The following is a 16295-nucleotide window of genomic DNA, read 5'->3' on the forward strand; positions in this document are numbered from 1 at the left end:
CTCCTTCCTTCCTTGGCTCTCAGCTTTATGGCCTTGGTGATCAATCTCCAGTCCTTTGAGAGGCAGTTGTGCCTTGGGCTTGTCAGGTGTGTCGCTCTCCTCGATTTCTCTGACAACCTTACCTAGATTGGTCTGAGCCTGTCCTGACATATAGTTGGGATGTTCTACCCCTCGGGCAGGTTTTGTTCTATGATCCTCTCTCTTCAGTTCCTCACCCCCCACAGTTATAAAATCAATGTTTTAAATTACATATTTTATTAGTCTTAAAGATCATTAGTTTATGTATTGCACTTAATCAAGGTAGAATGATGTTTTTTCTCAAAAAAAGAAATGTAGAATGATGTTGTATCTTGATTATTAGCTCTTCATATTTTTCTTCTTCTTTTCTTTTCTTTCTTTTTTTTTTTTTTTTTGAGAAACCAGTCTAAGGTACAAACTTGGGGCTTTTATTAAAACATATTAAAAAACTAATGAACATCAAACAAAGTAAGGGGGTACTGTCCCCAGGTAAGTCATCAACCCAAACCTTAAATTCTAACCCAACCTGAGATTTCTTAGCGAAACCATCCGCAACCTTATTACAATTTCGTGACACTTGACATAATTTATAATATCGCAACTACAAAGCTAGATGGAGGATGTCGTCCACAACGTGTCCATACAACGAAGGGCTTGACAGTCTGCCATTGATTTCCTAGATCAATACTCCCAAGTCACCTTTGAAGATCACCTCGTGAAGACCAAGGTCGACTATAAAGGAGACAGCATGACGACAAGCAAGGGCCTCCACCTCTATTACAGATTGAGGGAGAAGGACATGAACTAACATAGGTCCCATGATATCACCATGACTATCTCTAATAACCACTCGTAGACCAGCAATGTTGCTCGACTTGAAAACAGCACCATTAAAGTTTGCTTTGTAGTATTGGGGATTTGAAGGACACCATCGGTTTGTTGAGGAAGTCACAGTAGGCACAAGGACTAGGTCTTGTGCATTGATAAAGTCTTGAAGCATGCCACCAGCCAAAGAAGGTAGCATCTACAATGGTTGAACTGGTTTGCCCAAACGCACCAAATTTCGTTTGTTCCATAAGAGCCACGGTGTGAGAGCAAAAATTTCAACTCTGTAATCATCATTTACCTACAAAAACTTGGAGATAAGGTTAGTAAAATCTAGGGGAGGGGGGATTTCTGTGTGATTGGCCCAACTTAGCAATTGCCATGCCTCCTTAACTCCCTCACAGCCTTAAACTGCATGTACAATGTCTTCAACATGGCTTCTACAAATGTTGCAAGTGGTAGAGAGGACAACCTTGTGGCGAAGGAGGTTGTCCATGGTTGGGAGAGCATTGTTACTTGCCCTTCAAACAAAGTGCTTCACCTTCGTAGCTTCCATATGCCTTTCCAAAATATTTTCTGGGGGTTAGGATCTGAACTACTAGCATTGTTGGCCAAAGCATTGGAGACCAGCAACTTGTATGCACTACAGGTACTGAAACAACCCGAAGAAGAATGGGACCAGATTAGGCAGTTTGTTGGGAGTTTGATGATTAGGGGAATGCTCAAAATTAATCCAGCTTCATAGGGCAAGAATCTTTGGTTAATCTAATCAGCTTTCCAATTTCCTGTGTTGGCATCAATAAGGCTACTATCTTTGGCATCAGGGGGGATAGAAGCAATGGGTGAGCTACCCTTCCTATAAGCTTTCTTTGGCAACCACTTGTCTTTTCTAATACAGACAGACTGACCATCACCAATGTGCCACACCGCCCTTTCTTTGATAACATCTCTAGCACTTAAAATGCATTTCCATGCATAGGATCCAAGGGCAGAATCTTTAGCATCAAGAATTGAACTGTTGGGAAAAAATTTGGCTTTAAAACCCCTATAACAAAGTGAGTCTTAATCATCATACGTTAAACCTGCTTGGCCAAGAGAGCATCATTAAACTTTTCTATTTCCTTGAAACCGATACCTCCAACCTCCTTTGCTTCATCATACGCTCCCACCTTACCCAATGAATTTTCCTATTGTCGCCACTGTAGCCCTACCAAAACTTACGAATCAAAGTCTCAATTTCTTGGATCAACCATTTTGGGAGTTTAAAATAGCTCATGGAATAGGTTGGAATGGCTTGGATTATGGATTTGATGAGCACTTCTCTACCAGCCTGTGATAGAAGCTTCTTCTTCCAACCCTGAAGCTTCTTTTGAATTCACTCCTTAATATATATGAAACTTTGTTTCTTAGCTCTGCTAACAAGAACTAGAAGACCCAAGTATTTCTCATAATTCCTGATAGAAGGGACACCCAAGATCTATTGTATACAAGTTTGGAGATTAGGATCAAAATTTGAGCTAAAAAGTAAATTGGTTTTTTCTTTATTAATCTTCTGACTAGAGCCTCTTTCATAAACAACCAATATGTCAAGGATTATCTAGCATTCTGCTTTTTTAGCTTGACAAAAGAGCACACTATCATCAGCAAAAAATAGATGGGAAACCCGATGACCATTTTGACATATAGAAACACCTCTAATACTACCCTCAAATTTAGCTGTGTGAAGCAGACGCTATAACCCAATAGCACAAAGCAAGAACAAATAGGGAGACAAATGGTCACCTTGTTGGAGGCATCTAGTTGGTTTAATATTGCCAACAGGTTCCCCATTGAGAAGCACAGAATAGGAAACGGACTTGATGCATGACATGATGGTTGTCACCATTCTAACACCAAAATTCAAATGTCGCATAACTTTTTTCTAGAAAAATCAATTCCACCTTGTCATATGCTTTGCTCATATCCAGCTTGAGAGCCATGAACCCTAGCTTCCCTTGTGTTTTTCGCTTATGATAGTGGAGAGTCTTAAAAGCCACATGGGCATTGTCAGTGATAAGGCGGCCTGAGAGGAAGTCACTTTAAGAGTCAGAAACTACATAAGGGAAAACCATAATCTCAGACGATTAACCAAAACCTTAGCTACAAGCTAATAAAACATATTGCATAGACTAATAGGCCTAAAATCTAAAACTTTCTTATGGTTCAGAATTTTTGGGATAAAGGATGTGGTATTGATGGATTTAGGGATAATACCCAAGTTCAACGCCGCCAAAACAAATGCTACAACGTCACCACCAACAATATGCCAGAATGATTTGTAAAAAATAAGGGACATACTATTAGGGCCTGGTGCAGTAAGTGGTGCCATTTGGTGGAGAGCTTGAAGCACCTCATCTGCTGTATACTCATGGTTTAGACAGCGTTTATGTTTTTTGTGACCGTGGGAGAAATTCCTTTTAAAATATCATCAAAACTCGAGGGGTTCAAATTCGCATTAAATGATTAAACATATATAAAAAAAAAAAAACTTTGTTAAGGCAATTTTGAATCTAAGAGTTCTGAACCATGAATTTAGGTTACAATATCAAGACCCCCTTGAGACAAATGGAATACGTAGCCTAAAGTTACCTTGGCATTTATGTAATGCTTGGTTGAGGCGAAAAGAGAGGAAATTGTGATTAGTTAATATAATATAATATAATTAAATAATGATGAGAAGAATGAGTAGTTAATATAATATAATTGAGTAAATGTCCATTGGGCTTAAGCCTTTTAAGTTAAAGTATATCTTTATATGTTATATTAATTAGTCAAGAAGTCTTCTCAATGTATCTATCTCCCCAACATATTATGAGAATAAATATTATTATTTTTGTTTAGTCATCATAATTTTTTATTCATTTCAATTTGAGGTTAACATGCTTGTCCACTAGTTTCTCAAAAAAAAAAAAAAAAAATGCTTGCCCATTAATATTATTTTATAAGCTATTGATACAATTAGGAGTTTCATGAGGTCATTTAAAAAAAAAATGAATACTAATAGCACTTAATTCATATTTTTATGCGCAAATTTGTTTATTTTTTGAAACTAGTTTCATGACACTTTTTTATTTTTGAGAAAAATAGTTTTTGACACTTTGTTATTGGACAAACATATAAACTTCAAGTTTATAAAAAAAAAAACACATAAACTTCAACTTAGGAAGAATGCAAAATTATGACCCGACCCAAAAAAAAAAAAAAAATTCAAAAGTATGCGCTATAAGACTAGTTATTAAAACTAGAAAAGTTGACGGATTATTTTAAGAGATATTTTAAGAAATTTTTTAACGTTTTGTTTTTGACTGTGTAAGAGCATTCTCATCAGCTTTCTCAAATATGCCAAATGCAAATATTTGGCACATTTGGCACATCAAACACAAAAACGACTCTTATCAGCTGTGCTAAATGTCTCAAAATTTTGAGACATGCTACAATACGCTCTCAAATATGAGAGCGTATGGACAAGAAAGCCAAACACTTTTGGCTTATTTAATTCTTTTTTCTCTCTCCTCTTATCAGATGTCTCTCTCCCATCTTACCCATCTCTCTCTCTCTCTCTCCTCTGGCATTTCTCATCGCCGTCTGGCCACGCTGATCTTGCCATCACCGATCTCACCCTGCTGATCTCGCCACGCCGAGAGACAGATCGCCCAGGCTCGCCACTGTTGCTTGTCGTGTGTCGTGGGTGAGATTTTCTCCTATGATGGTGGGCTTTGCTCGCCGTGGGTCTGGGTTTTGCCATTGTGGGTATGGGTTTGTTGATTCGATGTTTGAGGCTTGGGTTTGAATGGGTTGTGGGTTGTGGGTCTTGGCTATGGTTTTTGTTTTTTTTTGTTTTTTTTTTGCTATGGTTGATGGTGGGTTGGGCAATGGGTGGGCTCGGATGGGCAGTGGTGGTGGTGTTATGTTGATTTTGGTGGTTTGGTTGATTTTGGATTTTAGCTATGGTGGTCGATGGTAGTGGGTTAGTTGGTTGATTTTGGTTTTGGTTATGGTTGTCGCAGTGGTGGATTGTGGTGGTTGTAGGGGTGGGCTACTATGGACAGTGGTGGTGGTGTGGTGCTATGGGCAGTGGTGTGGTGGGGGGCTGTGTAGTATATATTATTGTTTGATTTTTTTTTTAATGATATTTTAATGTATTGTATATATTATTTTAATATTTAGAATAGAATAATAGAATATCTGATAAATGGTATGTTGTAAAATAATGTGCTAAAATGATAAAGTAGGTTTTTGATGTGTCAAAATGACATTTTTTTGAGAGAGCTGATGAGAATGCTCTAAGAATATTTTAGAGCATCCACAAGCAATGAAAGAAAAATTTTAGCTATTTAGCTACACAAAAAGTCACTTTATTTATTTTACCTACATACATGCTATTGCAATAATTCTATTTTAACTTTCAATACAATAAAATAATATACACATCACAATAAGATAATATAACCACTACAATAAAATAATATATTATACTAAAAAAAAAAAAAAACCAACAGCCACCACCACCGGTACCAGTAGCAACAATAGTCCACAGCAGGAAAAAAAAAGAAAAAAAAGAAGCCAAATCTCCAATCTTTTTCCTTAGCCACAACCACAAACACAACCACCACCAGTCCACAGCAGGAAAAAAAAAAAACCCAAATCTCTGTAATAGGGGTGGGTCGGAGAGCTCCCTGGGTTTCCCAGTCAGGTACCCAATATCCACGAGCAAGCACTCTGATTAGCGGCGTGGGTTTGAGGCGATTGGCGGCTTGGGACGGCTGGGTCGGGCCGGCGGTGGGGAATGAGGGAGCTTGAGAGAGTGATGGTGAGAGAGGAGAGTGACAGTGAGTTTTGAGAGCGGCTTGGGACGGCTGGTCAGGCTGGAGTGAGAAAGAGGATGAGAGCTTGAGGACGGCTGGTCGGGATGGTGAGATTGCACAGTGACTGAGAGAGGATGAGAGCTTGAGAGAGTTTTGGGGAGAGGATGAAACTTCAGACGGAGTCGTGGAGTGAGAGAGGCACGGAGTGAGAAATAGATAAAAGAATGAGAAAAAAACAAAAAGGAGCAGTATTATTTTAATCTCACAGCTAGAATTAAATATTACTTTTTTTTTTTTTTTTCAGCTCTCATGAGCGTGCACATAGATGTGTACTGTTTATATGGAGCTAAACAAAATGGATATAGCTCCACTGCTGGGAGCATAATTTGGGCATTGGAGGAGCCAAATTATAGCAATATAGCACAGTGTTGAGCTCTCTGAACAGTCAACATGCAAAATCTGATGCAGCCACTCCTTTGCACTCTTTTCATCAGCCACTCCTAGACTATTCAAAGCTACCGCCTAGGGTTTTCCCTCAATTCCTCTTCATAACGTAACTGTAGGACTTTCCTGCTCTCACAAATTCGAAACCTTCCGTTCCCTCTCATTAAAATCCCCATCAACGATCGCTGTAAACCCACTCCCAATTTTCATTCTCCACTGTACAATTTCTGGTTTCAGTTTTCACTCCACCGTGTCTTTCCCAGGTAATTGCAATGTCTATAAGAATCAGTCGAAGCCAATAACAGGAACTATGAGACTTGGGTTTTTGTTTTGAAGCTTTAGTTTGGTCATATACATGTCTTTTTTTAATGGGTATCCGATAATTTTTGTTGGGTCATTCTCATAGTCATAGATTGTTGTGGTTTATGTTATAAGTGTGTTATCTGATTTCCTTGTATGTGGAATATGTTTTTACAATGGTTTGTTTGTTAACGAGAAACATTAATTCTCAGCAATTCAATTGGTTTTTCATGTTTTTGTGGATTTTGGGTTTTATTATTATGTGGGTTGGTTGTGTAATTGTGTTGGAACTTGGCAGTGTTTTGTTAGAGATGGTTGTATACTTCATAGGTGTGTCATTTACATCTTTGGTCGTTGGCATATGTGGGGGTTAAGAATAAAACAAGACACTTTTTGTGTTAGTTTTAAAAAGCATGGTAGGTAGAGAAATAGAAATGTGTGTTGTCTTTTACTGATTTTAATACACTTTTTTAAAGAAAAAAGCAAGAAGAATTAGTATAGGATGGTGATGAATGATGATGAAGGTTGAACAAAATGATGACCGAGTAAGGGGTTTCAGGATTTCTAGTGTTTAAAGTTAGAGGTTCTTTGAATGATTTCTACTAGCTCATAGCAATATTGTGCCTAATGTAATTTAGATATCCAACTAGTCGAAATCAAGCCTATCTAAACATCGAATTTTTTCTTTGTTGTTAGGGTTGTTGTTTCAAGTGTTCTCCTAGGTTAAGAAATAGATTTTTGTGTACTTCATATTTATATTATAGTGTTGGGTTGTTTATCGGTAAGCTTTGTATGAATCATTATTAATGAAAAACCTTGATTACATGGTCATCTATCCCTGTCAGTTCATGTGGGTATCAAATTCTCTTTCTCTGTGGCACCAGAAGAAGGGATTAGATTATGATTGTTTTGAATATGTCTAATAATTTCATGATAACTTTACCCAGGCAGTTAGAAAACAACTTAAGAGTTGAAGCTTCTACTTTTGAAGACTCTTTATGATGTTGTTGTTGTTTTTTTTTTTTTTCCTCAAACTTGTTATAATTTTCAGATCCTCTTGTTTTTCTTGAATTCATGATGTTCGGCCCCTTTGTGCTCATAATTAATTTATTTACTTATCAAAAACTTTACTTAGGAAGTAGTTCAACATTGATGAAATTATTTTACTAAGGACATTGGTCGTTCATATTTTGATCTTCAAATTTGTGGAGGACTGGAGGTTAAGCTACCTCTGGATAGTGTAAGCACCAGAAAGCATGCTATTTTTCTTTTCTTTTCTTTTGTAGGTGATTTAAACCAACTTTATAGGACTTTTGATATATCTAGAAGTAATCTATGGGTTAAGCCATGTAGAGTCAGGTTTAAGCTTATTAGCTAATTACATATAATCTACATACATATTTACCAATTTTTTTTTCCACACCAATTTGGTAGATGTTTTGGTGGCACAATCATAAAATGAATTATAAGTCTCACCATCTGAGAATTTCATGGAAATATATATGCTCAAATGTATTTGACCATGTTTAAGTAATCCGACTTCTAGGCTGAATTTGGACTGGCATATACTTGATATCATGTAGATATGCGTATGTGTGTGTATATATGTGTGTTTTCCCTTTTAATATTTTTTCGGCGATATTGACTGATGAACTAAAGCTGTTGGTTGTTCTGACATTACAGGAATGGATCTTGAAGGTAGAAAGTTTGGAAGGGGTAAGATGCTATTATGCTGCTTATCTGGTTTTTTGTTTTACTTGCATAGTTAAATTCCTGTTGATATTAAATACTTTAGATATGATAATTTTTTTTTTTTTTGGAAAATAAATATGGTATTTTCTTTCCGAACTTTTGAAAAAGAACTAATATGAGGAGACTGTGGAAATAATTTATTTTAAAATGATAATTTTGTGATGCCCTCCACAGTAGAGCAACAATGGGATGAACACTGCCTCTGCCATACTTACTGGTGGAGGTTTTATTGATTCTTCATCTTATTCATCCCCCTTTCTTAATTATGTCTGGGCAGAATATGTGATCATACCTACTAGGTATAAATAGGCTGTAATTAATGACTAAATTTTTGATATCAGCTTGAGTACTCCTCTATTTCTCAAAAAAAAGAAAAAAGAAAAAAGAAAAAAAAAGAAAAAAGAAGCTTGAGTACTTCTCTCTTTGCTTTGAGAACAAGGTTTTGAAGGTTTTAAATGACCTATCAATTCTTCCTGCACATATAAGTTGTTCATTTTCTTTAGATTCCCTGGTGGATGGCTCTTAAAAATTCAAGTGACATGGACTTAAAAGATAATTGATTTTAATGAAAGTCATAAGCCACTTCATATATATATATATATATATATATATATTTGATAAGTAAGACAGACTTTATTAAATATAAAAAAAGACAACCCCCAGCACATGGGATATGTGCTGGTGGTGTAAAACAAATATAAAAAAGCAATCAATAAAGTCCATAAAACTAGTAAGTGAAAGAATACTTTTTTTTTTTTGATAAGTGTAAGTGAAAGACTACTTAGAGGAGTTCTCCAATCATAAAAAAGGTGTAGGAAACAATATTTCACAGCCAGCCCTGAACTTTCCAAGCCTTCGAACGCATAAGCCACTTCATATTTCAATTATCCTCCCCAATCTGCTAATGGAAAAATTTATTGAACCAAGATAGAGGGGGAATAGCGTGTCTACCTTAGAGGTCAGTAGTTTTTAATGGTTTTCTACTTATTCGATTGACCTTTTTTTTTTATAGATAAGTTCGATTGACCTTTTCCATACATGGTTTTAACCCTGTGTTGGCCTTGCCCATTGGATTGGGGAACTGGTGGCCCAGTGATGTATCTGCCAAAAAAAAGTGACTTTTAGATTTGCCAATTTAGGGTTTTATGCATTGGGCCTCATGGAATGTTTGATGGGCTTAAGTCCCGCATAGCATTCAAGTTTAAGTTTTCAGGAGTCAACAGTTTTTCTAGCAGTCAAAGGTGTGTTTTCTTGGTCTTTAATTATTAGATATTAGCTAGTCTTTTACCTTTTTGAATTGGTTAGGATTCTAGCCTTATTAGTTTCTATATTAGTGGAAGTTTTTCACTAATAAAAAATCAGTGGAAGATTGTTACTTGCCATCTACTAGTTTTTAAGATTTGGTCAGTTTTATTCAAACTTTTCAAAATTGAAGTATGGAATTTTGAGGATTTGAGTGTGGGTGCAGGTTGACCAGTTTCTTGCCTCTCTCCTTCATTTTATTCTTTCTCATTAATCGTTTGCTGGCTCTGTTTAAACCTCTCTGCAATGGCTCTTTTTGTTGCTGATTTAACAAAATCTGCCCATCAAAATTGCCCCTTGATTGCTTATCTACTCTTACGCCACAACTTTTCCTTTGCATGACACCCTAATGTCTGAATTTCCTAGGCTGTCCTGTATAACCTGGCAAGTAAGCCAGTTTTCCTCTTATGATGGATTGGACAAGCATTGACTCGGCTAGAACTGGTCACAGTGCAGTCCAGCCATGGGTTTCAGCTAAAAGGTGGTACCCAACTTGGATTGAACTGATGACAAGTTTAAAAGTAAGTTGGTGTTGGGAAGTGTTGAACTCAACTTGTTAAGTGGTTGAAATAAAATGTAATCCTAACAAGTAAGCTGCCTTTGTTCTTTCTAAAACTTACACAATTTTGATTAGGAAAATGTTCATCTCCAAACTGGTTTGGAGCTGTCTTCCTTCAACCCACTATTTGACGATTAACGAGACTATACATGTGTAGTTTTTTTTCACTTGACTTTTTTAATGTCATGTGACTTATTTAAATAATACATGTGGATATTTTATGAATCACCACATAATGGTTGGAGGAGAAAGCTCCAAACCAGTTTGAAGCTAAACTTTGTCCTTTTGATTATTTTTGGTTATTTAGCATACGAAAAACTTTTAACTTAATGGTACGATGTACTGACCCACATTTAGGATAATGACCTAGTAGCCCATTCTCTGACTCATTGATGTCTTCTCTGGAATGACTATGGTTGAATAGAGTATTATTATTATGTTTTGGGGAGGGGAGGGGAGGGTGGTGGCAGGTGAACCCATTCTTATTTTGCTGCTCTAAAAACTGTCTTGCTCAGGGGGTTAATCTAGGTATTGATGTACTTGAGAAATGGTATAAGGCTTGTGTCTCTGTGATACGAAACAAGGCCCTTTGCTTTATATGTTGGTACATCTTTTTTGTTTTATTTTGTTGGAATCTTCATTTTTTATTTGATTCACTGTTCATCAGAGCTTCACTCTGGGAAGAGTATCTTGTGAGGTTTAAACGCAGTGATATAGCAATGCGAGTTTCACATAACCCTTCTGATCTTGAAATGGTCACTTGGAACTTGGAATCCTTGAGAAGGCAATAACTCAAACATATTCAAATGTTTCTATACTAGAAGTTATTTTGTGAATGCGTCCTTGTTTTTTAATTATTAATTGATAGTTGAGTTAGACTTCAGTATTCATTCTGTATGTCTGACTCAAGCTTTTATTGAATATATATTATATTATATATATTCATTCTATAGACAAGAAAAACAAAATGATTTACTGTTGTAGAGAGTTTTTTATTCGGTAATATTAGCTTGTATAAATGACATTGTAGTAAGGTACTTGCCCCCCCTGTTGGTAACCACTGTGGTTGTAGTGGAGTTTACCTTAAAGGCTTAAGTCAGGCCTTTTTGGTTGCTCCAGTTACGATTCTGAAAATTTATTTATTTTCTGATGATTTTTTTTCTTTCTATTTTAATAAATAATTAAATATATTTGAAGAGGGTGCACTGCCCTAGTACATGTGACGGGAGGTATACAAGAGTAACACAAAACTATTGATATCTAAATTTCAACCCTATGAAATCTAACATATTCGATAAAGAAGAAAAATATCTGTTTCTGCAATCCACTCATGAAGCACCGTATAACCTTCATATTTAACATTGCAGTTTCACACCCTTCAGATGTACGAGTATTTTGCTGTTGCCAAATATACCATATGAGAGCCAAGGTATAGCATTCCAAATCATGATGTTCCTCTCTCTCCAACAAACCAGCTACTCATACTACTAGGAGAGTGAGACATGACACACAATCCCAAAAAGTGAAAAAAGGAAAAGAAAAAATTTCCATAGTTTTTTAATAATGGCTTTTCTGTACTGTTTAAAAAAATATTAATTTTTTTTATATATAAATTTTTTACACATGCAACTTACTGTTATTTTGTTCTGCTTCTTTAAATTGTCCACCGTCAGAGTATTTTTCTAAAGCTACAATCCAAGTGAAACTGGTACTTTTACTGCAAGATACTCCAAGTACAGAGTAAATTCTTGCCTGCTTTCTTTAACCCACTATATTATGAATTGATCAAGAGTCTTGTAGCTTAGTGATATTGTTTGAGAACCAAGTTTCGAAACCCTCTCTCTCATTGTTGTAACTAAAAAAAAAAAACACACACTATTATGAATTGATGGTGACCTCCCTTCTTTTAGAAGAATACCATACTGTCTTTTCTTATTAATCCCTGTGGGCTTTAGTTGGAAACAATAAGTACAAAATAGAAATTACAGACACTGATAAATCATGAATTTCCCTAATGAAGTTTGGAGACCAAAAAAATGTATATATATATATATATTTTGATAAGTAAGAAGAGAATATTATTAATAAAAGAAAAGTAAGAGAAACACAAAGAGTTCATGGTAGTGAACAATGGAAAAAATAAACAAACAAGACAAAACAACCTCTAATCTATTCTAATAGAAGAAATAAAATCCATAAGGGTAGAACAATTCAAGAAACCCCAACAACGAGACCAATCAAAGAGGATCCTCTAGCAAAACTCTAATAACTGAACCACAGTTTTCTCCTCATCCTCAAAAGTCCGCCGATTCCGTTCAGACCAAATAGTCCACATTAAATAGCCTGGGACCAAATCCTATATATCAGAACTATACTTCCCAAGCCAATGAAACCAACAGAATAATAAGTCCTCAACTGAACCTGGCATGACCCAATCGATCCCAAACAACTGAAGCATATACATCCACAAAGAATGAGCTATTGGACAAAAAAGTAACAAGTGATCCATAGATTCCATATTACAACAGAACAAATAACATCGATTTGCCAATGGGCGATCACAAAGCATAAGGTTATCCAAGGTCAGAATCTGACAATGAGTTGCTGTCCACATAAAAAAAGTCACCCTTTTAGGAACCTTAACTTTCCAAATACCCTTCCAAGGGAAGGTGGAGGGAGCTGCATTATGAATCTTATGATAGAAAGACTGAGTATCAAACTTCCCACTGCCATTAAGATCCCAACAAAGCTTGTCACATCCTCCACCCCTAGGGGTTCGGGTTTGGATGAAATGCAGAAGGGAGTAGGAGGTCGCCAACTCTCAATCATTGAATTCCCTCTGAAATCTTAAACTCCACACTTTGTCATTATCATCCACTAAAGGGCTTAACACATCAGAAATACAAGCCTCCTTATTAGCTGAACACAAAAATAATTGAGGATAAAGACTTTTAAGAGTGACATCCCTAGTCCACTTATCATGCCAAAAAAGAAATCAAGATCCATCCCCCACCACAACAAAGAAATGCTTAGCGAAAGTTTTCCACCCTTTACTAATACTTCGCCATAACCCACATCCATGGGCCCTACTACAAGCTCTAGTGCATCAACCCCCTTTTCCCTCCCCGTATTTCATTGCTATGACCCTACGCCACAGATGAGAGGTTTCATGGCCATGCCTCTAAAGCCATTTCTCTAAAAGGGCCTGATTTAAAGGCACCAATTTCTGAATTCCTAAACCACCCAACTCACGCGATAAACAAACCTTTTCCCAAGCCACTAAAGGATATTTGAAACACTCAACTGATGAACCCCATAAGAAGTTCCTTTGAATGCGTTCCAATCTAGTCGCCACAACTTTGGAGATAGTAAAAAGGGAAAGGTAATAAGTCGAAAGGCTTGAAAGGGTACTCTTTAGTAAGGTGAGTCTACAACCCTTTGACAAATAAAGCCGCTTCCAACCTGAAAGCTTCTTTTCCATCATTTCTAGGATCGGATTCCAAATTGAGGGTGTTTTATACAGAGTTCCCAACGGCATACCCAAGTAAGTCATAGGCAAACTGCCTACTCTGCACTGAACGATATTAGCCAAAGACTGAATGTTATGCTCCTCCCCAACCGGGACAATTTCACTTTTCCCTACATTCACCTTTAGACCAGTAAAAGCTTGAAAACAAGTCAAAGCTAGCCTAATAGACAGAATCTGCTCTCTAGAGGCATCACAAAAAAGAATGGTATCAACAGCAAATAAAAGATGAGAAACACAGATACCAGTAGAATTAATAGGACCCACATGAAAACCCTGAATGAAACCACCTTCCTCAGTTTTCTTCATGTTACGACTTAAGACCTCCATGATCAAAAGACAAAGGAGGGAAAACAAAGGATCGGCTTGTCTGAGACCTTTAGAGCTACCAAAGAAACCAGCAGGAGATCCATTAACCAGAACTGAGAAGCGAATGGTAGAGACACAAGACTTTATCCATCTCCTCCATCTATCCCCAAATCTCATCCTTTCCAGCAGATAAAACAAAGTGTCCCAATTCACATGGTCATAAACTTTCTCAATTTCTAACTTACACACCACCCTCGGGGTGTGACACTTCAGTCTACTGTCTAAACATTCATTGGCAATAAGCACTGAATCCAAAATCTGTCTGCAACCAACAAAAGAATTTTGAGACTCCGAAATAAGATTATCCATCACCTGCCTCAATCTGTTAGCTAAAACCTTGGACAAAAGCTTATGCACACTACCTACTAAGCTAATAGGCCTAAAAGCTTTAATATTCAAAGCATTATTTTTTTTGGAAATCAGAGATAGAAAAGAAGCATTCAGAGACCGTTCAAACTCTGCGCTCCTATGAAAATGATCAAAGAAAGCCATGACATCTGTTTCCACAACACCCCAACATTTTTGAAAAAAAGCCATAGTGAAACCATCAGGACCTGGGGCTTTATCACCCTCCATCTCTTGAAGAACCTTTACCACATCTTCCTTAGAAAAGTCCCTCTCTAATTCAAGCCGCTCGTCCTCTTCAATGCTAGAAAACTTTAATCCATCCATAGAAGGGCGCCAAGTATTTGACTCAGTGTACAAACTTTGATAAAGTGGACCACCTTAGACCGCATCTCTTCCTCATCCTCATAGAGGACACCATCCACCTCTATACCCTGAAGATAATTAGTTCTTCTATGGGAGTTTGTAACCCGATAAAAAAAGCGAGTATTATTGTCCCCCTCCTTCACAAATAAGAATCGGGACTTTTGTTTCCAAGAAATCTCCTCCAAAGAGGCAAGATGTGCAATCTCTCCTTTAATCTGAGTACGATGAGTTTGATCCTCATGAGAAAGACTTGACAGGTTCTCCCTAGCATCCAAACCCAACAAATCCAATAAAAGACATTTCTTCTTAAATGCCAAATCCCCAAATTCCTCCTTATTCTACTTTTTCAAGTCTTCTTTAAGAGCTTTTAATTTACGCCTCAGAATAAAGCTAGGAGAACCCGAGAAGTAATACCCATTCCACCATTACTGAACCCTCTCTACAAAACCCTCTTCTTTCAACCACATATTCTCGAACTTAAAGGCACTCCGACCTTTATTAACATTACCCACCACCACCAACAGAGGGCAATGATCAGAAACTACACGAGGGAGAACCCTTTGAGACACGTTTCCAAAGTGATCCACCCAATCCACCGATGCCAAGGTTCTATCAATTCTTGACATACAATCTGATCTTGAATCTCTAAACCAAGTAAACGAAGCCCTTTCAAGGGGTAAGTCCACAAGGTAATTAGTAAGCACAGATATGAAACCATTTAGGAAACTAGCATCTTAAGTCTGTGAAGCCTGAGTTCGGTGACAAACTCAAGCCCTAAAGACTTGAGTTCAGACTACTGAGGTGGAACAATTTATCCACGTGGAACTCGAGTTTCTTAGACTCGAGTTCTATAAAACTAGAAGCAAAAGAACTAGATACGAAGAAGAACAAAGGAAGAAGACGATTTGCATATCTAAAGAAGAACAGAGGAAGAGGAAAATGATTTGGAGCCCCAAAGAAGAACAAAGGAAGATGATTTGGTTGGAAAAGAATAGACGCTGGGTGGACGATTTGGTCTTCAGATCTGCATCTCTGAAGAAGAATAGAGGAAGATGATTTGGTTGGAGAAGAACAGACATCGGGTGGACGATCTGGCTGGAGAAGAACAGACACTGGGTGGAGAAGAGGAAGAATAAGAAGAATAGATTGTGGGAAATAAAATGGTGGAACTCGAGTCTTAAAAACTCGAGTTCCACGTGGATTTTTTTCCACATTAGATGCCACCACTTGCAAATCGAGATTTAAAAACTCGAGTTCTATCTTGGAACTCAAGTTTTAGACACTTAAGATACTAGTTTGCTGAATGGTTTTGTAAGCTAGACAACTAACTAAAATATTATAAAAATAATGCTAAATGCAAAAAAAATTCAATAAGAGAACTATGACTATCTCTAACAAAAATGCCTAAACTTGCAGAATTGGTGGTTTTGAAAAAAGCTAGTGCCATATTCACTTTGAGATGAGGAGAAATAGGTGGCTGTCATTGCCATGGTTTAGGAGTTGTACTGGTTGGCTCACATTGCAAAACCTAAATACTTAATGGTCCTAAATTGAAAATTTCATCTAAAAAAATCCAAATTGCATAGAAAGGTTTCTAATGTTTGGAAATTGAAAAAGAAAAGGGGGGAGGGGGGGGGGGGGGGGG

General features: G+C 37.0%; 1 protein-coding gene across 1 annotated transcript in view; it reads left to right on the forward strand.

Annotated features, from left to right (window-relative positions):
- Nucleotides 1–5982: 5982 nt before the first annotated feature.
- The window catches only part of LOC112005096 (mediator of RNA polymerase II transcription subunit 19a-like), a 13896-nt gene continuing 3583 nt past the window's right edge, over nt 5983–16295 (forward strand). Inside the window, exons 1-2 of the mRNA XM_065773321.1 lie at nt 5983–6394; nt 8115–8147. Coding sequence (XP_065629393.1) covers nt 8117–8147 — 31 coding nt within the window. The 5' untranslated portion in view covers nt 5983–6394; nt 8115–8116. The remainder of the gene's footprint in view (nt 6395–8114; nt 8148–16295) is intronic.

Source organism: Quercus suber, unplaced genomic scaffold (genome assembly GCF_002906115.3).
Source record: "Quercus suber isolate HL8 unplaced genomic scaffold, Cork oak 2.0 scaffold_73, whole genome shotgun sequence".
NCBI classification, from domain to species: domain Eukaryota; kingdom Viridiplantae; phylum Streptophyta; class Magnoliopsida; order Fagales; family Fagaceae; genus Quercus; species Quercus suber.